At 38.8% G+C, this 27,895-nt stretch overlaps 1 protein-coding gene across 1 annotated transcript in view; it reads left to right on the forward strand.

Moving 5' to 3' along the window:
- The window catches only part of Pard3b (par-3 family cell polarity regulator beta), a 1,028,371-nt gene that overhangs the window by 137,237 nt on the left and 863,239 nt on the right, over window positions 1-27,895 (forward strand). Inside the window, 1 exon segment of the mRNA NM_001191808.3 lies at window positions 1,948-2,049. Coding sequence (NP_001178737.1) covers window positions 1,948-2,049 — 102 coding nt within the window.

Genomic DNA, 27,895 nt, shown 5'->3' on the forward strand with positions numbered 1-27,895 from the left:
CCTGGATTTCCTGTATGTTTTGGACCAGTAGCTTTTTCCGCTTTACATTATCTTTGACAGTTGAGTCAATGATTTCTATGGAATCTTCTGCTCCTGAGATTCTCTCTTCCATCTCTTGTATTCTGTTGGTGAAGCTTGTATCTACAGCTCCTTGTCTCTTCTTTTGGTTTTCTATATCCAGGGTTGTTTCCATGTGTTCTTTCTTGATTGCTTCTATTTCCATTTTTAATTCCTTCAACTGTTTGATTGTGTTTTCCTGGAATCCTTTCAGGGATTTTTGGGATTCCTCTCTGTAGGCTTCTACTTGTTTATTAATGTTTTCCTGTGTTTCCCTAAGTGTGTTCATGTCTTTCTTGAAGTCCTCCAGCATCATGATCAAATATGATTTTGAAACTAGATCTTGCTTTTCTTGTGTGTTTGGATATTCCATGTTTGTTTTGGTGGGAGAATTGGGCTCCGATGATGGCATGTAGTCTTGGTTTCTGTTGCTTGGGTTCCTGCGCTTGCCTCTCGCCATCAGATTATCTCTAGTGTTACTTTGTTCTGCTATTTCTGACAGTGGCTAGACTGTCCTATGAGCCTGTGTGTCAGGAGTGCTGTAGACCTGTTTTCCTCTCTTTCAGTCAGTTATGGGGACAGAGTGTTCTGCTTTCGGGCGTGTAGTTTTTCCTCTCGACAGGTCTTCAGCTGTTCCTGTGGGCCTGTGTCTTGAGTTCACCATGCAGCTTTCTTGCAGCAGAAAATTTGGTCTTACCTGTGGTCCTGAGGCTTAAGTTCGCTCGTGGGGTGTTGCCCAGGGGCTCTCTGCGGCGGCAGCAACCAGGAAGACCTGTGTCGCCCCTTCCGGGAGCTTCAGTGCACCAGGGTTCCAGATGGTCTTTGGCTTTTTCCTCTGGCGTCCGAGATGTGCGTGCAGGGAGCAGTCTCTTCTGGTTTCCCAGGCTTGTCTGCCTCTCTGAAGGTTTAGCTCTCCCTCCCACGCTATTTGGGTGCAGAGAACTGTTTATCTGGTCTGTTTCTTTCAGGTTCCGGTGGTGTCTCAGGCAGGTGTCCTGCCGCTCCTGGGCCCTCCCCCACGGGAGCCCAGAGGCCTTATACAGTTTCCTCTTGGGCCAGGGATGTGGGCAGGGGTGAGCAGTGTTGGTGGTCTCTTCCGCTCTGCAGCCTCAGGAGTGCCCACGTGACCAGGTGGTTGGGTCTCTCTCTCACTGGGTCTGGGAGCAGAGAGCTGCTGCGGGCCGGGATCCGCGGGTGTGGGACTTCCGGTAAACACAGAATGTGCCCGGTCCTAGAGAAATTCTGCTTCCGTGTGTCCCAAGCTCACCAGGCAGCTTTCTTGCAGCCTAAAATTTGGTCTTACCTGTGGTCCCGAGGCTCAGGTTCGCTCGTGGGGTGCTGCCCAGGGGCTCTCTGCAGCGGCAGCAACCAGGAAGTTGTGTTAAAAATTTTATTGGTGTTCCAACTTGACACAAACCTAGATATAAGTAAGAAGAGGGACTTTTGATAGAGAAAAATGTCTCTCTATGTGATTGGCTGTAGGGAAGGCAGTAGTACTTGTTCTTGATTACTGATTACTAGAGGGGGTCCCAGCTCACTGAGGTACCTATGCCCAGGCGAGTGCCATAAGAAAGCAGGCTTAGCAAGCTACAGGGAGCAAGCCAGTAAGTAGAGCTCCTTCACAGTCTCTGCTTCAGTTCCTGCCTCCAGATTCCTGTCCTGTTTGAGTTCCTGCCTTTATTTCCTTCAGTGTCTGCATCCTGAGAGTTGTAAGATAAAATAAACCTTTTATTCCTTACGTCAGTTTTGGCCATGGTATTTTTTCATAACAAAGGAACCATAAATATGACAATCATACTGTATCTTTATTGGGATTAATTATTTCTCTTAAAATGTATCTTACTTTGGTAGAAATTGATTGAGTCATCAGATTTACTTCTTCCACCACAGGATCCTGGATACTGGGTGAAGATTCATCACTTGGAATACACAGATGGAGGAATCCTGGATCCAGATGATGTCTTAGCAGATGTCGTTGAAGATAAAGATAAGGTAGATGACTCTGAACACGTTCTTCATTTTCCTATACCAAGCAGCATATTTTCAAGCCATTAAATTTCTTAACAAACTCACATGTCACTTATTATTAAAAGATACCATCTGTTTTGGTTTCACCTGGACAGCTCATAAATCAAAGTTCTTCATCAGATGTTTGCCCGAAGTTTGTTGAAGTTTGGGAACTTGTTTATGGTAGCCTAATTAGCAGACTCTTCATTCTCAAGAGTTCCCAATACATCTCAATAAATTAGTGTCAGCTACAGAGGCTGTTGAAGCTCCTGCTGCTGTTGGCTCTGGAGTTTTTTCCAGACAGTTGCTAAATATTCATCTTAATGCCTGAGATTGGAACGTGTTTTGTGTTTTACACTGGATAATACAGTGGACTATGGATGACTCATGAAGAGCTATAATATAGATTTTTCTCAGAGTAGATGGTACACTGTATCTTGCGTATGCCTTTCTTTCATGTTAATCCTCACCTCGAAAAAAAAGGAGAAGCATTGCACTGAGTATGTTGAATAGTTAGGAAACTTTAAAACTGTTCTGTTAATTATTAGGGAATAATTCATCACAAACTTAGCGGTTTGATGGAATTTCCCTTCTTACTACTTTGATAAGGTATAAAAGGAAAAGTATCGTGACAATATCCTGGATTATTGCCACTGAAACACAGTTTAACTGTGTTGTCCTGAGAAATGGAACTGCTTCTAAGATTTCTTCTCTATAGCTTTAGCACTTTTTATAGTGGGTTTATTTTTATTTGTGGCCTCTCTCCTCTTTCCCCTCTCCCTCTGCCTCTCACCTGCTCTCTCCTTATGTGTGTGTGTTGAAACTTACCATTGGTGTTCTGTTCAGGAAATTTTCCCTTGTACCCATGTGTTCAAGGCTCTTCCCCAATTTCTCTTCAGCTAGTTTTACTGTATCTGGTTTCATGTGGAGGTCCTTGATCCACTTGTTCTTAAGCTTTGTACAAGGAGATAAGAATGGATCAATTTGCCTTCTACATGCAAACCGCCAGTTGAGCCAGCACATTTGTTGAGAATGCTGTCTTTTTTCCACTGGATGGTTTTAGCTCAAAGATCAAGTGACCATAGATGTGTGGGTTCATTTCTGGGTCCTTGGTTCTATTCCATTGATCTACCTGCTTGTCTCTGTACCTATACCATACAGCTTTTATCACTATTGCTCTGTAATAGCTTATGCTCTAAGATCAACAATAGACATATGGGTCCTCATAGGACAAAATGGTAACCAACAGATTGGGAAAAGATCTTTACCAATCCTACAACTGATAGAGGGCTAATATCCAATATATACAAAGAATTCAAGAAGTTAGAATCCAGAGAATCAAATAACCCTATTAAAAATGGTGTACAGAGCTAAACAAAGAATTCTCAGTGGAGGAATATGGAATGGCTGCAAAGCACCTAAAGAAACATTCAACATCCTTAGTCATCAGGGAAATGCAAATCAAAACAATCCTGAGATTCGACCTCACATCAGTCAGAATCGCTAAGATCAAAAACTCAGGTGACAGCAGATGCTGGCGAGGATATAGAGAAAGAGGAACACTCCTCCATTGTTGGTGGGATTGGAAGCTGTTATAACCACTCTGGAAATCAGTGTGGAAGTTCCTCAGAAAATTGGACATTGTATTACCTGAGGACCCAGCTATACCACTCCTGGGCATATACCCAAAAGATGCTCCAACATATAACAAGGACACATGTTCCACTATGTTCATAGCAGCCTTATTTAGAATAGCCAGAAGCTGGAAGAACCCAGAAGTCCTTCAACAGAGGAATGGATACAGAAAAATGTGGTACATTTACACAATAGAATATTACTTAACTATTAAAAATAATGACTTCACGAAATTCTTAGACAAATGGATAGAACTAGAAAATATCACCCTGAGTGTGGCAGCCCAATCACAAAAAACATACATGGTATGCATTCCCTGATAAGTGGATATTAGCCCAAAATTTCGAATTATCCAAGATATAATCCACAAACCATATGAAGCTCAAGAAGAAGAAAGACCAAAGTGTGAATGATTCAGTTCCATTTAGAAGAGGGAACAAATACTCATAGGAGGAAATACGGAGACAAATTGTGGAGTAGAGACTAAAGGAAAGGCCATCCAGAAACTGCCATACATGGGGTACACATTGTGTGGTGACTGCCACACATTCCACAAGCAGTCACCAAGCCTAGACTCTACTGGGGATGCCAAGAATTTCATGCTGACAAGAGCCTGACATAGCTGTCTCCTGAGAGGCTATGCAAGAGCATGATAAATATAGAGGCAGATGCTTTCAGTCAACCATTGAACTTAGAATGGGCTCCCATTCTAAGTTCAATGAGAAAGGATTGAAGTAGCTGAAGGGGTTTGCAACCCCATAGGAAGAATAACAATTTCAACCAACCAGACACTCTAGAGCTCCCAAGGTCTAAACCACCATTCAATGAGTACGCATGGAGCAACTCATGGCTTCAGCTGCACATGTAGCAGAGGATGGCCTTTTTGAGCATCAGTGGGGGGAGAGGCCCTTGGTCCTGTGAAAGGTCAATGCCCCGGTGTAAAGCAATGCTGGGGTGGGGAGGCGGGAGGGAGAGGGTGGGCATGTGTGGGAGCACACTCATGGAGGCCGGCAGTTGGGGGGATTGGATAGGGGTTTCTGGAGGGGAAACAGGGAAAGGGATAATATTTGAAATGTAGATAAAGAAAATATCCAATTAAAACAGTGGGAAAAAGTTAATCTTTGCAAACACAGTTTTGTAATTTGAATTTTTTTTTTGACACTTGGCTTGTCTTACTTGACATGGTAGCTACTTCATAAGCAAATTTTGTTTCTAAGTAGATTGCTAGGTTCTAGAAGGCAGGGACTAATGTTTTTTTCCTCTTTTGTATTTCTCATGTTAAGATATCTGGTATGGCATTTAATGACAGTTCTCTTGTTGTGGTTTCATTTTAGCTGTTTTGGTTGGCCATGAGTCAAGAAATTCTCCCACCTCGGCCTCCAGAGTGCTGAGATTACAGCCTGAACTACAGTGCATAGCTACATAGTATTTTATGATTTCCCCCTTATACCACAAATGGTGGCCATTCATGTGCCTTTTCCCAGTTCACTTTCTGCTTCTTCCTGGAACACCTTCTTTCTTTGAGATATTCGCGATATTTGGCTTGATTTTTAATGATGAAGGCAGCCTGCATCTCAATTCCACTGCCAGTGTGTTCATGCAAAAAGCAGAAAAATGCTACATTTAAGAAAGGACAGAAGAAATCACCTCATCCTGGCCTCATCCCAAATCCCATACCAGGGTTGGAGATTCTGTTACCAATATCTGCAGAGATCTGCCCGTTGCAGCCCTATCCTCTGACCCATCCTTTCAACTGCAAGGATTTTTCAAATCATAGACTGTGTCTTAGCCACAGAAACAGCTGTATTATGTGTGTATTTTTAAATGGGCCTTAACAGTGTTATTAAATAGGAGACGGAGGGAGGCAATCAGTTAACATCAAGCAGATCCATATATGTTAGCTACAGCTTCAGCTTTCTTCTTAATGCATGTTCATGCCTCTCCATGAAGCCCGCCATTGCTCTGCACAATCGATAAGGATTTGCACTTTTCATGCTGCCTCAAGAAGAATCACTCTATTTTCTTCCTTTTGTTAAAAAAGGGAAAAATCCATGAAAAAGAGAGCTTTTATTTTCCCTGGGAGCAGAGCCCACCACACTCGTTTCTCTTCCTTTAGTCAGTTCACAGTAAATAGTAATTCAACCGATGGCTTGTGGATGTCCTGTGGCATAGCAAACCTGCCCAAGAAGGCTAGAGGCACAGTTGGGCTTTTATTTGTAAATTACTTGATGAATACTCGTTCACAGATAGAGTATGGACTGACAGCAGGCACAGAGAACGTTGGATGGATGTGAAGAATCATGCTCAAGTCACAATGCTTGCATTTCTGGGATAGGCTGCCTGCAGGGGAACTGGCAATGAGCACTGGAGATAGCCTGGAACCAAGTACTGAAGCAGCCAGAGTCCAACAATTACAGTCCCAAAGTGGTGTCAGCTGCGGCTGCTTTGTTTATGGAAAATCAGTGCAGTTCACTAAGGGCTAGAAACTAGAGGTGGAATGATTCGATGTAAAATTGGAGAAAGATCTAATTGCTTTGCTTAGTTTGATGAAGAGGTGACTTCTAAGTCCCAAGAATTGTTTACTTAATATCAGACTTTTAAAACAGTAACTCACATTGTGAAATGTTGGTATGGTTAAAGAGGACAACTGCAATATGAAAAATATAAATATGAAAGTATATAACCTCTATGAAAATTGAATTGCTTCCATAATCATACATACATATATGTATATATACCCTAACCCTAACCCCCTGACCTGTAACCTCTAACCCTAATCTAACCCTAACTTATATATATATATATATATATATATATATATATATATATATATATATATGTATATATACCAACACAGAAAATTTCTTTACTTATAGTTGGGTTTCCCAGATGGGAAGGGCTAAGCTTGGAGGCAGATCAGGAGATTTCTTGGCTTGCACAACTGGGCGTTTGCCCTTGACTGCCATGTGCTGCCTTGTGTTCAAGTACTGCACTATCAGCTTAGCTTATCTCTTGTGTTTGATAGAGGTGCTTGTTAGACAGTGTAAGAGTTTTGTCTGCCTTATTCTTAGGCTCAACCTTTGTTCAATGGTCAAATGCCAGTTACTATGTGGTAGTGTAGAAGCGTTATGTATTAATGTCTGTTGCTGTCTTTCAATAATATGGTACTATTATTACTTACTTATTTGAGATTAAGTACAGAAACACCAAAGAAACTAACTTAATGTACACTTTAATAGTTTTAAACAAATCTTATAAAACTTGTTTTAAAGTTATTAAATTGCTCAAAATAGTTTTATAAGAAGATACTTGATTAATATGACACAACATTTGGATTAACATATTATTATTATGTGAGAAATGAAATGCCAGCAGGACTAAATTTAGAATGAGAACACACTGTCTGCTAACACACTTAGCATACAGGGATCTCATATCATATTCAAAGAGAGACTAGTCTGCACAGTGACTGAACTAGTGACCCTAAAGCCAGACACACTGCCACGTCCCTTTCTGAGAGCACGCTGTTGCCCTCTAGTGGATGGCACAGTCACTCAGAAGCCAGCTTAGAAAACAATTTGAAATTTGACACTCCTCCAGTTAGAAAAATGTCTTTTGTCTTTTTAGTGTGGGTCCTAGATCAGAAGTGGATAGTAAAGTGAGAGTTTACACATGCATACCTGTGTGCTCTGAGTTTTTCATGAACGGCCAAGGACGTTCTATGCATGCATAGTCCTTGTTTATGTTTTTGGATTTCTTAACTTCCTTTTTACTGACTGAAAAGCTGATGGCTGATTATAGTAAGATATATGTGACTTTAGTATGTAATTAGACAATTCATGGTATATGTTGTGTTTTGTCTGGGAAGTGTTGTTGCTACATTAATCCTTTTTAAAGATCCTGAATTATTATAATTTTTTACAATCCTGTGTTATTTTTGAACACTTAGTTTATTAGTAACCTTCACATAAAGTATTTGTTTTAAATATATTATATTTTTCTTAAATAATAATATAGTGAATTTTATTCTGAGTCATTTGCATTTTTGGGGAATCTTGAAGTTATGACATGCCAAGAAGTTTGAACAGTGCTTCAGAAAGCTTGTAAAGAAGGAAAGAAATACTTTTGCTTAAGGACTCCCATGGCACATGTTTCAAGATGACTTTCTGCCTGTAGAGTAATAACATTATAGAATTTTAGATCCAAAGTATAATAATCCTCTGGACTAGCTTTAACATCTTCCTAAGCAGGAAGTGTCTGAACCTGGGAGGCCTCCTGGACTCCTAGACTCCATGTCTGAGGCTGATTTCTTTCTGGAGTCCATTTTCGCATTTCCTCTTTGGCGTTCTGAGCAAAGCTGCTCTTGCAGGCTGACTTCTGACAGCGGGTTACCTTGTGTTCTCTTTTCTCTCGTCAACAGAATATCCTTCTAGTCTTTTAAGACCTGAACTCATCCGTGTTTTCAAAGCTTTAGTCATATGAACACAGTTTATTTTTGAAATCTTTTTTTCATGTATTTATCCCCATTTTTGCATTTCCAGAGATAAAATTTTAATAAATAAAATTTCAGATTAAGTTATGGCAACTGTTAGGGAATGAATGATCTTCATGTTTACTTGGTTTCTTAGCTCTAAACTGTGCCAACCCATTGGCTAAGAGATTGAATTCTGAACAAATTTAGCTCTTTTCTTGGCTCTCTTACCTGTGTAGCTTTCAGCAACTTATCCCCTTTCTTTGTGTTATGGCTTTCCCATAAGTAATTGAAGCTAAAAAAAGTACAATAATTTTATGTTATAACATGTGTGATAAATAGTCAAGCCTCAATTTAAAGCCAAATGCTCAGGAGAGTAACTGTTAGGTGCTATTATGTTAAATTACATATTATATTCAGGATGTAACTATCAAAGTAAGAAAGACTGAGTTTGCATTATTTTAAAGGTATTGCTTAAAGCATATCCTGTCTAGGAATGTGGTTTGCAATCTGTAAATTCAGAATTTCTGGATTCAACCATCTCTGAATCAGAAGTACTTAGAAAAGAATTCCAGCGAGCATGACTAGACCTCACCTGTGTTTACCTCATGGCAGGTGCCACAGATGTGTACAGATGAGGTGGGATAGAAGCAGACCCCACCTCACAGGTCCTCAGTCTCTCAACATTTGTTCCACCATTGTTATCTGGAAGCCTAGGATGGTTGTCCCTGCTGTTGGTATGCCTTGGTTTTATCTCCCCTTGGCATTATCACATGACCAATACAACAAGTGCTTATGGAATAGTTATGCTCTGTTAGCTATGCTTAGTAACTCCATGATTTAAAGTGCACAGAGGCTATGTATGACTCATGTGCAACTTCTTTTCCTGTCAGGCATGTAGGTATCTATCCATAGAGGTTGGTGTCTGAAGGGCATCCTGGGACCAGCAACTCTGGATGCTAATGGGCATCTGTACAGAATGAAGTGCAGGTCTCAAGTCATAGGTTGTGTTATGAGTGCCTTGAATACCCAATTCCCCTAGCTGTCTGAAGCACTTTAAATGGCAACAGTCATAAAACTATGGTTTCTTTCTTACATGCACCTCCTACCTGTTCCATACTTCCAGTGTTTTACTTGTTTAGTATGCCTGTTGATCCTTGTCCCCTGGTCTCTGCATAGTTAGGGAAATATATATATATATATATATATATATATATAACATATTATACACACATACATATTTATTACATATGTATACATACATATACATACTTATAGTTTTGTCCATTGCTTGTTCCCAGTACTTGTAACTGCCTAGCCCTTCTTTATTATTTAGATAATTGTAGAAAGAATGAATGAACACTTTCCAATGTTAAATAATTTGATCACTCAGAATTTCATTTTTCTCACGGGTAGAATGAGTAAAATGAGAGTGGTAAATAGTGTCAGCATCACAGGGAAAAACAGAAGTTGTGTGTGGAAAATCAATGAAGATATAGCATTATACACATATGAAGAATATACTTGTACCACTTCCTTATTTTTATCGATCTTCCAATATCCAGGTCAAACTTTTTAAATGTCGATGTTCTTAGATCACCTCAATCCCAAGTGGCTTTTGGAGCAGTCTAACTTCATATACATAAATAATACTTTAATATAAGCATTAATATCTAACTCTGGGCATTTTGAAATTCTTAGGATATTATTATTTAGCTTACTTACTTTACATCTTAGTTTTGTCTCCTCAATTCCTTGTATGCTTGCTAAGAACTGGGATGGTTTTTTAAAGTTACTTTTTAGCACCTTGACTCTGTATGGGTTTTGTTGTTGTTGTTGATGGTGGTGGTGGTGGTGGTGGTGTTTTTGTTTCTTTGACTGGATCTCAATATTTAGTCCTGGTTGACCTGGAAATTCCTATATAGACTAGCCTGGTCTTGAACTCACAGAGTTTCACTTGCCTCTGCTTTCCAAGTGCTGGAACCAAAGGTATTTATACCACACCCTGTTTATACTTTGGTTTTAATAAACATCTTTGATTTTAGTCCCTGATAAAGTTGAAACAAAAATTGAGAGTTTCTAATTCTCTATCTTTCTCTTCTAGGAAACTATATTGTTCTTTTAAATATTGCAGTAGGAAGCAGTGTGCAAGCATTAATACTTTTGTGACCTTACTATGGCAAAGATAAATGGTTTTGGGAGATAGTAACTACAGGTACAGTAGTCCTGACGGTGGCCAAGTCAAATATGGACTCTCTAGTGCCTTCTGCAATTTACTTGGCTGGCACCTATAGCATGTATGTATGTGTACAAGTGAATGAGAGGCAAGGGGAGCACCCCTGCACGGAAGCATGTGACTGTCTAACTGCTCTGGTTCAGTTGGTCTTTGCTCATGCCAGCAAACCAAGAGTTTCCTCTGAGGCCAGAAGAGATCATCAGGCCTGACGGTACTGCTCATGCAGCTGCTTACTGTGGTACAGCAAAAACTAAATAAAACATGTTTGCCAAGAATTCAAATTTGACAAGGAAAGTTCCAGTCACACTTGAGATCACAATAATGCTTTATTTAGAGCCAAAAAGCAATTCAGCATCAAGGAACCTAGGCTTCACCTGACAGCGTGCCCTTAGCCATATGCTGTCTTGCTGGACACTGCCCTACTGATTTTCTCTCTCACATTGGTTTCTCTTGAAGCTGTCTCCAGAAGTATATATCTGCGCCAAGATTAAGGGTCAACAGTGTTTACAGAAACATGTATGTTACATATTACATAAGTTACATATTACAATTGCACTATACTCTTTTAAATTATATCAAATAGGAGACTGCAGGGTTTACAAAACTTCCTATTTTTAAAAATACAAGTACCTGCAGGTGCTAATTGATAACCCCATTAATTATGCATTAATTAGACCATATTCCACTAACACCTAGCTGGTTTTAACCTCATCAAAGCAAGTTACCTTGCAGAGGACTGGAAATTGGTAATAAGGTTCTAGATATAGATATAGATAAGGTTCCTTGATATTCTAACATTCTTCATTGACAAACTTTTTTACTTGTAAGGTCAACTATCACTGTCCCAATTGCACAGAACCAGGAAAAGGCCCAAATGAAATTAAGCAGTAACATTTAGGACCATGTTGAGCCAAAGAAATCACTTTTGTTTAGAAGCTCTGGGAAATATTTATGGACACATTTCCTTGTAGACTGGAAGGGACTTGCCATGATGATGTGAGCAAATGTCATTCAGCAACTTGAGAGAGGCTTAGGAGGAAGGCTGCCCGTATCAAAGGACCCCAGCATCCTATCAAAGAGATCCGAGTAGAGAAAGAAGGGATAGGATGCTTCTTAGAAACTGAGTGAGTCGGAAGAAATGTGACTGTCAGTGTCACATTTAAACAGGGAGTTGCAAACAGCAGTGGAAGGACAGTGCCTTCTGCTCCCGATGACTCAGAATCTTGAAGTGTTTGTGTGTGTGTGTGTGTGTGTGTGTGTGTGTGTGTGTGTGTGTGTGTGTGTGTGTGTGTGTGTGTATACTACTTAGTGAATTGAAGTGGGTTTTAAGAAATGGGCAGATGTGCTTTTAAGAGGTACAGAGGAGGGGAGCATAAAGGAAAACAGCTGTTTTAGGAAAGAAGAGACCTCAAGGAATACATTAGGAAGTTATAAAAACAAGGCAGCTAAACACACTAACCCCCTGATCCAAAGACAATGCGAGTGACCTGAAACAGGTCAAAGAGGTGCTGTTCAATGCTGACAGATTACTCATGGAGCCTGACGAGCTGTCCAGTTTCTTGGAAGTTTTACGAAGAGGTGTGAGCTGTGTAACAGTCTAATGGGAGCATCATCTGGTAGGCTTTGAGTATCACACGGTAGGCTTCCTACTTGACTATGCTGGTTCTTTTGTTCTTAGGGCTCTGATATTGTATATTATTAATGGCTGCACGGAGGCAAACAGGCATTAAAGGCTGCCCTTGCAATTGAACTAGTGTTTGTTAATACTTCTGTGAAATACTTGTTTCAAATTTTATATAAATGCCTTAATTTATAAATACATTTTAATAAGAATATTCAGTTTCATTAGTCTTTTACATTATAGTTGTTTAAAGCTCTCCAAGCATGTGATTTTTTTTTTTTTTTTTTTTTTTTGCTTAAGAAGAGAGCATGTCTTTTCCATTATAGGAATCTAGACTCTTCACTTAGGGAATCATGACTAGATTTCGGAACTTAATACTGACAGTTTGAACATTTCAGATTCTTTCTTTAGATTTCAGTCTTTTGATGTTACCAATCAGTTTTGAAAGATCAAGTGACATTTCCCAAGTAATAAAAAAGAAAACCCTCCTGTGTAGACTTCAGTTGGAGGAGAAATAGCAAAGTTCAGTTACAATGTCTTTAATAATGTCAGTCTAAAACATGTTATAGTTCAAACATAGATATTTATGCAATCTTAACTATAAGCTAATTAGAATGACTGAGAAAGGGTCTGATATAAGATGATTTTTTATAGCCCAGGTCTCAGAAATGTTCATACACACAGTTTGAAGAGTCTCATAGCTCTTAGTGGGTAATAGTGTTAGAACTTGCTGCTTCTAGGCTGACAGCTTAGTGTGGTCACTGCATTCAGTCTAATAGGTGGTATAATGTGATTTTCTAAATAGGTCACCTTTAAAATGGAAATTACACCAAGCCCGCAGTTAGCTTATGTGAAAATCAAAGTGTGTACTGTTGTTGATGAACAAAGGAGGGAGACATCTTTAGTGCAGAACCTCAAAGCAGATGTCTCAGATATGTCTTTGGTTCTCTAGCCAAAGCTACCAAGAGAGCACTTTGGTGTCTCATCTTACAGGTGTGGTTCAAATTCCTTTTAGACCAGTGGTTCTCAATATGTGGGTAGTGGCCCCTATAGGGGATTAGAGTATCCTTTCAGAGGGATTACCTAAAACCATCAGAAAATATATATGAAGTAGCAACAAAATAATCTATGGTTGGGAGTCAGCACAGCATGAAGAAGTGTATTAAAGGGTTGTAGCATTAGGAAGGATGGGAACCACTGCCTAGGGCCCAGTTTCTTCTGGGACCAGCTTTGAAACTGCATTTCAAGATTTTCATAGTAGAAATGTGTTGTGCTGTTTTTCCACTTCTAGTCCTTCTCCTAAGTGTTTTAAGGGCTCCACTCTTGAGGGGAAATACTACAGAAGCCTTGATTAAGGTCCCATTGAGGCATTAAAGGCATATTTTCTCCTAGTCAAAAGAATGATATTTATTTCTGACCCCGAGGGAGGACTTAACATTTCTCTGTGTGTATATGTGTACACATACATGCATATATATTTGCATGCTAGGTTTTGCTTATGAAAGGAGCAGGTGTTTTTTGTCTTTCCCATTTCAAGTTGCCTTACTAAGTATATTTTAAAGATCTATCCATTTTACTGAAAATTTCATTTTTCTTTATAGCTGAGTAAACTTCATTGTGTGTACATAGCATGTAATCATTATTCATTCAGCAGTTGATAGGCATCTAGACTAGTTTTCTTTTCTTGCTATTGTGAATAGAGCAGCAGCCTGTGCAGGTATGTCTGTGGCAGGGTATGAAGCCCTTTGGGTATGTGTCCAGGGGTAGCATAGTTTGTCCATATGAGGAAAAGACAAACCTGCTCACTGCTGGTTGCTTATTAGTGCAGTCATTACAGAAACCAGTATAGATTTTTATCAAAACAAAACTAAAACTACCTTGTCACCCATCTATACCTATGGTGTCTGTTCCCTGGACTTTGGAACTTCTTTTTTAACATAGGTGAAATATTTGTGACTAACCTCAAACTGTTGATATTTCTCTTTAACTAGATTCAATCTTATTTCCATGAAGAAACTAGAGACTATTGGAAGCAAACAATTTTTTCTTTAAAAAATAAAAATAAAAAAGCAAAAGTAAACTCTCTTAGAAGTTTACCAGGACCCAGAGGGAAAGGTGACAGTATCACAGTCTCTCTCCCTCCATTTGGGATGGGGACAGCTCTGTTATTCCAGTGTTCCCTTGGAGATGAAATCTTTGACTGACTGATTGATTGATTGTTTGTTTGATTGATTGATTCAGGATCATCTTAGAAAAGAGGAGCCTTGACTTGATGCCTCCTCCTTTTACTACTTAGCTATGGAGTCATGATGAAAGGTCGGGGAGGAGATATCACGATACCACTGGTGTAGCAAGGGCAACTCAGAAACATGCAGGAAACAATTGGCTCTGGATGGGGGCTTATAGAAATTTTTCTCTCCTCCATGGAAACAGGAAGACCAATTCTTTAGACACTGAGAACATTTGTGCTTGCGTGTGTGACATAGTCAATGTATCTCATATCCAAGTAGTGTAAAATATGTTATCCCTTCTTACTGTAACATCAAAACCGTTATTGCTCTTTTTCCAAAGTGGCAACATAACAAGTAAACCTGGGGTTCTTTGGAGTAGCTACAGAACTTTTCTTTTTTTCTCAGTAACAAAGTATAATTTGGGACTGAGGTCAAGTGGATGAGACACCAGAAGAATTGGTAAAAATACCATGTAAGTGTTAAGGTTGGTAGATGGACTCAACTAGTGAGAAGTAGGAATCTGCAGATTTAGAGAACACACAAAACAACCCTACTTAGACAGATTAATTTTAAACATTAGAGTTGTGTACACATTTTTATGTGTATAAAATGAAACCCGTGCAATTATCCTACTTTAGTATTGTAAATTTATATTCAAAATGAAGAGAATTTTTAAAATCTTGAAGGTAGTATTCCTGAAACCTTTTCTATTGTTTGGAAGTCAGAAGCTAAACATGAAATCCAGATTGATTGAAAAAAGTATTTGGCCAAACACATTCCCTAATAAGTTTAATTTAACACACTGTTTTGGGGTTTATAACTAAATATTTCCCTCTTAAATGGACAAATGTTTCTTGTGTGCAAGTATGGTATCTGGTAGCCTAAGGTTGTCAAGGGTAAATATGGCTAATTTAAGGTTTAGACTGTTGTTGTTTTTTTAAAAGAAGGGAAATGTAGTCTTGAACAGTGAGAATTATTACGGTGGAAATACGTTGGGCACTGTTTTGACAGTAGTGTACTTCATAAGAAGTAAATACTGCAAAGGCTTTACAATTAGCTAGTGTCTCCATATAAGGAGAGGAATGCAATACTGGATAGAGCTTTTGACACACAATCTTTTATTATGACATCAAGTTGATTAATATCTCAGCCATGGCATTGTTTTAAAATATCTTGGTTCTCTGTCCATTAGAGGTGGAACAGAAAGCACACATGGAAGCTGGCATCTGCGCCGTGCTCCTGACCATTTATGCTGGGGCGAGGCCAGTGTTTTGGCTCTAGTGTTTACAGTCTGAATGACTTGGAATTCATCTCAGGCGAAAGAGTTACAAGGCTGTCCTGCTGGGGCCGGGCTGCACATGGGACATTGGATAACTTGGTAAGAAGAAATTGAGAAGTGCCAGGGCTCTGGAGCACAAGGTCCCTGTCTTAAGTTTTTTTCTTTCTTTTTTTTCACTTTAAAAGTATTCTAAAATTATTACTTATTAAATGTCAAAATGCTTTAAATATAAAACAATACTTGAATGACTACTCAGCTCATCTAATGAAGCCCAGGAAAAGTTATCATTATCCAAAGATGGGCATATAAATTTACGTGCATAATGAAGTAAGTATATACATAATTAAATTAATACAATTTTTGAATTAACATAATTTTGTCATTGTTTATACTATTTGTTTGTTGGTTTGTTTAGGGTATATGTTTGTCTGTGTGCACAACATCATGCCTGTGGAGGTCAGAAGACATCTTGTGGGAGGGAGTTTCTCTCTCTCTCTACCATGTAGGTCCTGAGGACTGAACTCATCCAGCAGGTTTGGTGATCAGCAGTCTTTGCCTGTTAAGCCATCTTGATGGTTTGTGTCTAGGGTTTTGTTTTGTTTTTTTTTAATTGGATATTTTTTATTTACATTTCAAATGTTATTCCCTTTCCCGGTTTCCCGGACATAAGCCCCCATCCATCACCCCTCCCTCTTCTTCTATAAGGTTGTTCCCCCTCCCAAACCACCTCTCCACTGTGACATTCCCCTACTCTGGGGGATCCAGCCTTGGCAGGACCAGGGGTTTCTCCTCCCCTTGGTGCCCAACAAGGCCATTCTCTGTTACATATGCAACTGTATTCTTTGGATAGTGGTTTAGTCCCTAGGGAGCTCTGGTTGTTTAGTATTGTTGTTCTTATGGGGTTGCAAGCCCCTTTAGCTCCTCCAATCCTTTCTCTAATTCCTGCAATGGGAATCCTGTTCTCAGTTCAGTGGTTTGTTGCTGGCATTTGCCTCTGTATTTATCATGCTCTGGCTGAGCCTCTCAGGAGTCAGCTATATTAGGCTCCTGTCAGCATGCACTTCTTGGCTTCATCAATATTGTCTAGTTTTGTTGGCTGTATATATGTATATATATGTATGCACTCGATCCCCAGGTGGGGCAGGCTTTGAATGGCCTTCCATCTCTGCTCCAAACTTTGTTTCCATATCTCCTCCTATGAATATTTTTGTTCCCCTTTTAAAGAAGGACTGAAGCATCCACACTTTGGTCATCCTTCTTCTTGAGCTTCATGTGGTCTGTGGATTGTATCTTTGGTAATTCAAACTTTTGGGCAAATATTTACTTACCAGTGAATGCGTGTTTTTTTTGTTTTTGTTTTTGTTTTTGTTTTTGTTTTTGTTTTTGTTTTTTCTTTTGTGTGTGTGTGTGTGTGTGTGTGTGTGTGTGTGTGTGTGTGTGTGTGTGTGTGATTGGGTTATGTCACTCAGGATGATATTTTCTGCTTCCATCCATTTGCCTATGAGTTTCAAGAAGTTATTGTTTTTGATAGCTGAGTAGTACTCGATGGTATAGATGTACCACATTTTCTGTATCTATTACTCTGGGTTCTTTCTGGCTTCTGGATATTACAGATAGGGCTGTTATGAACATAGTGGAGCATGTGTTTTTGTTGTATGTTGTAGTGTCTTTTGGGTATATGCCAGCAGTGGTATAGCTGGGTCCTCAGGTAGTTCAATCTCCAATTTTCTGAGGAACCTCCAGACTGATTTCCAGAGTGGTTGTACCAGTCTGTAATCCCACAAAAATGGAGGAGTGTTCTTCTTTCTCCACATCCTTACCAGCATCTGTTGTCATTTGAGTTTTTGATCTTAGCCATTCTGAATGGTGTGAAGTGAAATCTCAGGGTTGTTTTGATTTGCATTTCCCTGTTGACTAAGGATGTTGAACATTTCTTTAGGTACTTCTCAGCCATTCCATAATCCTCAGCTGAGAATTCTTTGTTTAGCTCTGTACCCCATTTTTAAATAGGGTTCTTTGGCTCTCTGGAGTCTAACTACTTGAGTTCTTGTATATGTTGTATATTAGCCATCATCAGATGTAGGATTAGTAAAGATATTTTTCCAATCTGTTCGTTGCCGTTTTGTTAAAATGACAGTGTCCTTTGCCTTACAGAAGCTTTTTATGAGGTCACATATGTTGATTCTTGGTCTTAAAGCATAAGCCATTAGTGTTCTGTTCAGGAAAATTTCGCCAATGTCCATATGTTTGAGGCTCTTCCCCACTTTCTCTTCTATTAGTTTGAATGTATCTGGTTTGATGTGGAGGTCCTTGATCTACTTGGACTTAAGCTTTGTACAGGGTGATAAGAATGGATCAATTTGCATTCTTCTAAATGTTTACCTCCAGTTGAACCAGCACCATTTGTTGAAAATGCTATTTTTTCCCCCACAGGATGGTTTTAGCTCCTTAGTCAAATATCAAGTTACTATAGGTGTGTGGGTTGATTTCTGGATCTTCAATTCTATTCCATTGATCTCCATGCCTGTCTCTGTACCGATACCATACAGTTTGTTTTTTTTAAACACTATTGCTCTGTAATATAGCTTGAAATCAGGATGGTGATTCTCTCAGAAGTTCTTCTATTGTTGAGGATAGTTTTCGCTATCTTGGATTTTTTGTTATTCATTCCAAATGAGTTTGAAAATTAATCTTTCTAATTCTATGAAGAATTGAATTGGAATTTTGATGGGGAATGCACTGAATCTGCAGATTGCTTTTGGCAAAATGGCCATTTTTACTATATTAATCCGGCCAATCTGTGAGCATCAGAAGATGGAGATCTTTCCATCTTCTGAGAACTTCAATTTTTTCTTTAGAGACTTGAAGTTCTTGTCATACACATCTTTCACTTGCTTGGTTAGAGTTAAACCAAGGTATTTTATGTTATTCATGCCTATTGTCAAGGGTGTCATTTCCCTAACTTCTTTCTCAGTCTGTTTATCCTTTGAGTAGAGGAAGGCTAATGATTTGTTTGAGTTAATTTTATACCCAGCCACTTTGCTGAAGTTTTTATCAGACTTAGTAGTTCCCTGGTGGAACTTTTGGGGTCACAAGTATACTATCCTATCATCAGCAAATAGTGATATTTTGACTTCTTCCTTTCCAATTTGTTTTCCTTTGACCTCCTTTTGTTGTCTAATTGCTTTGGCTAGGACTTCAAGTACTATACTGAACCATCCCTGCACCCCTGGGATGAAGCCTACTTGATCATGATGTATGATTGTGTGGAAGTGCTCTTAGATTCAGTTTGTGAGAATTTTATTTTGTATTTTTGCATTGATATTCATAAGGGAATTTGGTCAACAGTACTATTTCTTTGTTGGATCTTTGTGTGGTTTAGGTATAAGCATAATTGTGGCTTCATAGGAGGAATTGGGTAGTGTTCCTTCTGTTTCTATTTTGTGGAATAATTTGAACAGTATTGGTATGAGGTCTTCTATGAAGGTCTGATAGAATTCTGCACTAAACCCATCTGGTCCTGGGATTTTTTTTTCTTTGGTTGGGAGATTTTTTAAATTACTGCTTCTATTTCTTTAGGAGTTATGGGAGTATTTAGATGGTTTATCTGATCCTGATTTAACTTTGTTACCTGGTATCTGTTTAGAAAATTGTCCATTTGATCCAGATTTTCCAGTTTTGTTGAATACAGGCTTTTGTAATAGGATCATCTGATTGAATTTCCTCAGATTCTGTTGTTATGTCTCCCTTTTCATTTCTGATTTTGTTAATGTAGATATATTCTCTGTGTCCTCTGGTTAGTCTGGTTAAGGGTTTATCTATCTTGTTGATTTCCTCAAAGAGCCAGCTCCTGTCTTTTTTTTTTTTAATTAATCTTTGTATAGTTCTTTTTGTTTCTACTTGGTTCATTTCAGTCCTGGATTTGATTATTTCCTGCCATATACTTCTCTTGCATGTATTTGCTTCTTTTTGTTCTAGAGCTTTTAGGTGTGCTGTCAATCTGCTAATGCATGCTATCTCCAGGGTTTTGTTTTGTTTTGTTTTGTTTCATTTTGTTTTGTTTTTGTGTGTAGAGGCACTCAGAGCTAGGAATTTCCTCTTAGCACTGCTTTCATTGTGTCTCATAAATTTGGGTATGTTGTGCCTTCATTTTCATTAAATTCTAAAAAGTCTTTCATTTCTTTCTTTATTTCTTCCTTGACCAGGTTATCATTGAGTAGAGCATTGTTCAACTTTCATATATATGTGGGCTTTCTGTTATTTTTGTTGTTACTGAAGACCAGCCTTTGTTTGTGGGGATCTGATGGGATTCATGGGATTATTTCAATCTTCTTGTATCTGTTGAGGCCTGTTTTGTGACCGATTATATGGTCAGTTTTGGAAAAAGTACCATGAGGTGCTGAGAAGCAGGTATATTGTTTTGTTTTAGGATGAAATGTCCTATAAATATCTGTTAAACACATTTAGTTCAAAACTTCTGTTAGTTTCTCTGTGTCTCTGTTTCGTTCCTGTTTCCGTGATCTGTCCATTGATGAAAGTGGGGTGTTGAAATCTCTTACTATTATTGTGTGAGGTGCAATGTGTGCTTTGAGTTTTAGTAATTTTTTTTATGACTGTAGGTGCCCTTGCATTTGAAGCATAGATGTTCAGGATTGAGAGTTCATCTTCGTGGATTTTTCCTTGAATGAATATGAAGTGTCCTTCCTTATCTTTTCTGATAACTTTTGGTTGAAAGTTGATTTTATTCGATATTAGAATGGCTACTCCAGCTTCCTTCTTCAGACCATTTGATTGGAAAATTGTTTTCCACCTTTTACACAGAGGTAGTGTCTATCTTTGTCACTGAGGTGTGTTTCCTATATGCAGTAAAATGCTGGGTCCTCTTTATGTATCCAGTCTGTTAGTCTATGTCTTTTTATTGGGGAATTGAGTCCATTGATGTTAAGAGATATTAAGGAATAGTGTTATTTCCTGTTATCTTTCTTGTTAGAGGTGGAGTTATGTTTGTGTGGCTCTCTTCTTTTTGTTTAGTTGCAAGGAAATTACTTTCTTGCTTTTTCTGGGGTGTAGTTTCCTTCCTTGTCTTGGGGTTTTCCATCTATTATCCTTTTTAAGGCTGGATTTGTAGAAAGATATTGTGTAAATTTGGTTTTGTCGTAGAATATCTTGGTATTTCCATCTATGTTAATTGAGACTTATGCTGGATATATTAGCCTGTGCTGGCATTTGTGTTCTCTTAGGGTTTGTATGACATCTACCCAGGATCTTCTGGTTTTCATAGTTTCTGGTGAGGCACCTGGTGTAATTCTGATAGGTCTGCCTTTATATGTAACTTGACCTTTTCCCCTTACTGCTTTTAATATTCTTTCTTTGTTTTGTGCATTTTGACTATTATGTGATGGGAAGAATTCCTTTTCTGGTTCAATCTATTTGAAGTTCTGTAGGTTTCTTATGTGTTTATGGGCATCTCTTTCTTTAGGTTAGGGAAGTTTTCTTCTATAATTTTGTTGAAGATATTACTGGCCCTTTAAGGTGAAAGTCTTTGCTCTCTTCTACACCTATTATCCTTAGCTTTGATCTTCTGATTGTGTCCTGGATTTCCTGGATATTTTGGGTTAGGAGCTTTTTTGCATTTTACATTTTCTTTGATGGTTGTGTCAGTATTTTCTCTTGTATCTTCTGCTCCTGAGATTCTCTCTTCTATCTCTTGTATTCTGTTGGCAATGCTTATGTCTATGACTCCTGATCTCTTTTCTCATTTTTCTATCTCCAGGGTTGTTTCCCTTTGTGCTTTCTTTACTGTTTTTATTTCCATTTTAAATCCTTGATGGTTTTGTTTAATTCTTTCACCTGTTCGGTTGTGTTTTCCTATAACTCTTTAAGGGATTTTTGTGTTTTCTCTTTAAGGGCTTCTACTTGTTTACTTGTGTTGTCCTGTATTTATTTAATGTAGTTATTTATATCCTTCTTAAAGTCCTCTGTCATTATCATGAAATTCAATTGTTAAATCCAAAATTTGCTTTCCTGAGATGTTTAGATATCCAATATTTCTTTGGTGGGAGAACTGGGCTCTGATGATGCCAAGTAGTCTTGGTTTATGTTGCTTGTGTTCCTGTGCTTGCCTCTCTCAATCAGGTTGTGTTTGGTATTAGGTTGTCTTGCTGTCTCTGACAGTGGCTTGACCCTCCTGTAAGCCTTTGTGTCAGTAGTCGTGTAGACCTGTTTCCTTTCAGTTGGATCTGGGTATAGAGAACTGTGGGACCTGGTCAGCCCCAGGCACAGGCAGAAACCGGAAGGGTCCTTCCCAGACTGCTCTTGGGTTTGTGTGTCCTTAGGCCTCCAGGCTGGTCACTAGGAGTAGAAGAGATGGTCTTACCTCTGCTCTCAGGTATATCAGTGCTCCTATCGACTGGCTTTCAGCTCTGGGCACAGGCAGAAACCAGAAGGGTCCTGCTCCTGACTGCTCCTAGGTTTCTGTGTCCACAGACACAGAGGGCTCTAGGCGGGTTCCCCTTGGGCCAGGAATGTGAGCAGAAGTAATTGTCTCCTCTGAGCTCTGAGGATTCTTCACACTTCTGAGTGTCCAGCTCTCTACTCTATGGTATTTGGGTACAGAGAGTTGTGGGACTGGTTCAGCTCTGGGTGCAGGCATAAACTGGTGTCTAGCGTTTAAAAGATGCTTTCAAAATAGCTACATTGCACTTCATCCCTGCTTACATTTTTAGCATTCTTCTTTGGCTTTCTGTTAGAAAAGTCTGTGATTCAGACCAATAAATACAGTACAAACTGTAATTAAAAATTAAAAGTAAGATATATTTTCTGAAAAATGATGAAGACATTCATATTTTTCAGAAAAGAAAAAGTTGAGAGAAGAATGTTAGACAGGTGTGTGAGGTGTTAGGGGACAGCATGGAATGGCTGTGATATTAACAAATGGGTCCATTAATGAAATTAGAATAAATAAAACTTACCAAAGAGTAAATAAAAACTTTAATAAACTTATAGGAAATTATTTTTTTAAATGTTGGCATTTTAGGAAAATGATTTCTAGTACCTTAAATATGGTCCAGACTCCTATCAGAAACCCCAGTTAAATGAGCATAGAAGTAAGTGGTCATGCTGGGCAGGGGTTGGGATAGTTCTGATCACTGCTCTGATGCTGGATGGAATAAAACCCATTTCTTCTATAGCACCATTAGTAAAACATTAGCCACAGTTGCTTTTATAACATTTTTCCTTGAAATACATGTGAGACATTTAAAAAACAAACACAACTTTATTTAATCTTGAAAAATCTATTTTATATAAATGTGATTTTATACACCTAACTTTTCCTTTACTAATGGCACAGATTAAATTTCTTTTTACCTTTATTATTTAACATTATTTTTATTAATTATTATTAGTTCTCTTTGAGTTCATAAGGTACACTGCAGTCCTATTTACCGCTGCCCACTCCTCTCTGGTGCCCTCTCACCCTCTCAACTGCATGTCAGTTATATTGCCTTTTTCCTAATCCAAACAGAAACGTGCAGGACACAAACTCCTCTGAAGAAGTGTTTTAAAAATATATTCTTTGAGAATTTCATGTATGCATATAATGTACTTTTATTCCCGAGTCTAATTAGTGCTGGTCATATGTGCATAAACATGGAACTGTGTACTGGAACATGGGCAAACATGGGACTGTGTGCTGGAACATGGGCAAACATGGGACTGTGTGCTGGAACATGGGCAAACATGGGACTGTGTGCTGGAACATGGGCAACTACTGGGTAGCACGTCCCTGAGGAAATCTCACTCTCTTCCCTGAGCAGACATGCCTTCTTCCTCATGTCCTCTTCCTCAGGATGCTCACACTGTTCCTCAGAATGGGCTTGTTTACTGGTTTGATCCTGTGAAGGTACTGTGTAGGCAACCCGAACTTGCGATGCTCACTGCACTACAGTCCTGCTACATCCCGAAGACAGCGTTCTGACTCACTAAGCAGTGTGTGTACAGTGATACAGGTACCTCTTGTGAAAGCGATGGGAGGAGGGAGATACTGGGCTGAGCGACCGAAAACGTGGCAGCTAATTTATTTCTGTTGCCTTATGCTCTTGAAGAAAATTTTAATGTTATGAATTTCTTTACTTTTATGAATGTTTTAATTTCTGTAGAGTTGCCATGCATTATTCAAGATTATAAAATGATTTGAATTTCAGGAGCAGACAGATTTTCTGATGAGGATTTCAAGCTGTGTAATTATGAAACCCATATAGGTTAAAAGTTCAGAACTCGTTAGCTTAATCATTTAAAAATAACCAATTTATAAGTGTGGCATTTCATTTTAGAGGGGCACAATTACAATATATCTGAGTAGAGAACCCCTAGATCTTGCCTCATAGAGAGAATGTTCATCCTGAACACTGCACAGCTCATTCCAAACATTACATAATTTATAAAGGAAATCCATATTTTATGGAGGTAAATTGGATGTCATAATATGAGGCAAACTTCTAGTAATCTCTTTAACACTTTTGTCGACCCCTTAAAAACTCAAGGAAGTTAATGAAAGAGTGTGAAAGAGTGCCACGTATCAAAATGGTCTGCTGGACTCTGTTGAGTGTGTCCTAGTAGACAGTGATCTGCTGGAACATGCTGTGTGTGTCCAAGCAGACAATTCAGGAAATGACTTGCAAAGCACAGGTGTCTCAGAATGGATGTGAGGAAATGAATGTTCAGGCCTGGAGAGCTTGTTGGTAAAGGGTGTTTGCCTACAACATAGGAAACTACACACAGCATAAGGTTCGCCATCAGGTCATGTAGTGTAGGTCTGTGACTCAGTAGTCTTAAATGTGTCCCCACTTTTGAGACCAGTACTTCTGCCCATCTCCAGAACATTGCCCCTCAAGAATATGCTTAAAACGTGAGGAGAGCAGTGTAGCTGTCACCAAAGATGTTTAGGTAATAGAGTTGCTTAGAACATTTAAAGCTTTTGAATTTTCGAAATATGTAAAAATAAAATTTGAAATTATAGCTTAAGTTATTTATTTATTAGATGAAGCTCATGTCAGTCACCCTGCAGTGGAAACTCTTGCCTACCCTTGGCAATGCTGGGCCGGGCTTGCTGTTTCCATGAGAAACTGTTTCTATGAAATGTGATGACATTGAAAGGGAAACCGTATCCAGGTGAAGACAGCCTTCATAAAGCATCGTTTGTGGAGATTAAAAATGCAACAATCATCAAATGGTTAAAGATGAAAAATAAAATGTATTTATGAGAATTTTGACTGGCATGAAGATTTTAATGCATATTACCTTGCTTTGCTAATCAACGTGATTGAGATGCACGTGCCTGTTAAATAGAATTTGCTCTTGGCTTTTGGTTATCAGAGATTTCACATTTATCTTCACTTCATTTGAATGCTACAGAAACCTCTCTGAACCCAAGGGGGTCACTCTTTTTTTCTCTCTCTCAGTGTTCTACTGTTAGGTATAGAGAATAAAATTTTTTCCCTTAATGGTTGGAGAATTATAACAAAAAGGAATCTTTTTATTGGTTCATTTCATGCTTGGTGAGATTCCAACTGTCAAAACATTATAAAAATTTGAACCCAGAGGCACATTTCATCAGCAGAGTACTAATTACTGCAGAGAACCAGAGCGAGTCATTAAGTAGCAGTATTTATTAGCACTGCCCAATTTTAATGTTTTTTTGGACCAGAGACACTTAAATAAAAGGTTAAGCTGTTTTGGCATAAAAGTAGGAGGAGACTCAGCACAGTTCATGAAACACCACCAAATGCAGTGCAGGAAGGTGGAATTAATCGGAAACTATGGCTTTGCTTTTACCACAACTGAACATCTTGTTTCCAGGGATGAACATGGAGGGCAGATGCTGTACTGGGTTTGTGCCCATCACTGCTTATGATGTAGGCACTGGTGAGAAGACTCTGGGGTACAAGCAGCTCCCTTCCTAAAGAACAGCAACAGCAGTCATGTGGGAAGTACAGGTCTCAGGACCAGGCATAGGAAGAGAAAAGTGGAGAAGTGTGTGCTTTGGGACATTGGTGTCTTCAAGTATTTAAAGAGAGTCTCCTGAAAACATGACATTTGAGAATGGTAGGAAGTGAAGGGCATTGGAAATGTTTGTCGCACACATACTTTCTGCTATCTATTGTATGAAGTGTTATAACTATTAAATGAATTAACATATAAGTGAAATATTAAATGTAATAAAATTGTGTTTAATAGATGCTTATTCACTACCTTTCATGTATAAAGCACTAACTTGGTGGTAGACTAGGGAGGAACAAGGTGACACTCCTCGGTGTGACTCCAGAGAATGGTAAATCCAGTGCCAATCATGGTGTTTTCCTAGTGTAGCTGAGCTGCACAATCCAGGGCAATGCAGCATCTGGAGCTTAGTAGGGCCTTTCATTTGGCCACATGCTAGTGAGCTGCACCATGACTTGGATGTGTACTCTGTTCTTTACCTTTTCCTTCTTTCCTCAGCCTTCAGCGATGAGTGCCTTACTGTAGGAGCACAGTGGGCAGTCAGTTCTCAGAAAGCCTCAGGCAGTGAGTGGATCAGGCGATGCAGACAGAAGACAAGAGTTTAAGTACTTTTTAAAAAGCATGCTTTGAAGAAAATGAACAACTGGCTTGTGTGTATTTATAAAGGCAACACTTATTTTCAAAGTAGAGGCAGTCTGTCTGGATTTGCAAAGAGGAGGACAATGGAGAGGTAAATCTCTGGTGCTGATGAGGAGATGGGTGAGAGAGGAAGACTAGAAAGTCCCCGGCCTGAGCCCTTCATCTAGTGTCAACTTTGCAAACAGTTGAATGGCTTAAAAATTTTCTTTCAAAGATAAACTATTGGGCTGAATGGAAATGATTATGAGATGGAGGGAAATCTGGAGTCTTAGGAGGAAATGGCAAGTTTCCAAGATAAAAACGAGGGAAGCAGAAAGATAGGAAGACAATCTTTTGGAGACAGATTGTCCCAGAATTTGAGATTTCTGAGATTTTTTTAGGGAGGTAATAGTTACCTCTCCTGTGATGTACCACATATGGTGTGGGGCAGAACCCTGCGACCACATACATTAAGTTTTCCTGGCACAACATTCATATTTATATTAGTAGAATGGAGATGATAAATAGCCTCCAGTCAGTGCAGTTTGTGCCAAATTAATGAAGAGAAGAAAATGGGGGAAAAATTTTGACCGGGTTTTCGGAGAACACTGATGTTAGAATGATGGATAAGGGAGTGTAGACCTGTGCAATTGGCTTCATCTGTTTTTGTTTGCAGGGATAATGGAGATGGATCAAGGTGCTTGGGGTTTGGGGTATTTTGAGCAGGGAACACATAAGGTCTGTGTTGTCTGAGATGGCTGTGTGTGTCCTTACTGATCATGGGCATGGTTCTCTGTGTCTCTTTGTACCCTTTCCACACTGTGTGCGCAACACGCCCTGATCGCCTACAGTCTGAAAGAAAGAACATCCAGAAACTGCCCAGACAACAGTGGAGCCTAATTGTCTTTATTGTTTCTGATCAGACAATGTTCTGGTGGTACTGAGACATTTAAAGTGTGAGACAAACATATGGTTCAAATACGGATCTAGGGAAAGAAAGAAGTAACTAAAGTTTACATATGAGAAAGTTTTAAGAAACTTTCCCTAAGATGACACCATTCTTATGCATTTTGTTTATGTATTTATCACATAGTGGTATACCTAGACATACTTAGTGGGTGGTAGATGTCTATATAAATTAATTTTATGAGTTATAATTTTCAATTATAATAATTAGTTATAATTAATTATAAGCTATCTTTATGACTAAGTGCATGAAGTATTACATTTCTGTGTATGTCTATGCAAACTTTTAGAATATGTGTTCCACATATTCATGATGGTCCATTTTTCATTATTGATTTATTCCCATACATACAAGACTTCTAAATCAGTGAGGATTTGTTCTAATTGACCTCACATAATCTCAAGTGAACAAAATACCAATGCTAAGAAAGGGCCCTAATAGGAAATTTAAAAATTAGTAATGCGAAATGTTACACAGTATCATGAAATGATCTTTTTGACTTTTTATTTACTGTGCTCTACCAAGCAGGGCCACTGAAGCTGGTAGTAGGAGTCTGCAGGATTGCTTGGGGACCTGACCCCTCGTCAGCATATTCCTCCTGAGGTTCATATTCATAGAACGATGAGGGTGGAGTCTAATCCTCAGTCTTCAACATGCGGAAAAATAACTGGAAAGTTCCTTTTCAATCTATAAAAAGGAAAATTTTTAATTATAGACTAAATTTTATCTATATACCTATTATCTTTTATACAAATGATTTATGATTATTGAAAG

The sequence above is a fragment of the Rattus norvegicus genome, chromosome 9, assembly GCF_021556685.1.
Source record: "Rattus norvegicus strain SHRSP/BbbUtx chromosome 9, alternate assembly SHRSP_T2T, whole genome shotgun sequence".
Classification (NCBI taxonomy): Eukaryota; Metazoa; Chordata; class Mammalia; order Rodentia; family Muridae; genus Rattus; species Rattus norvegicus.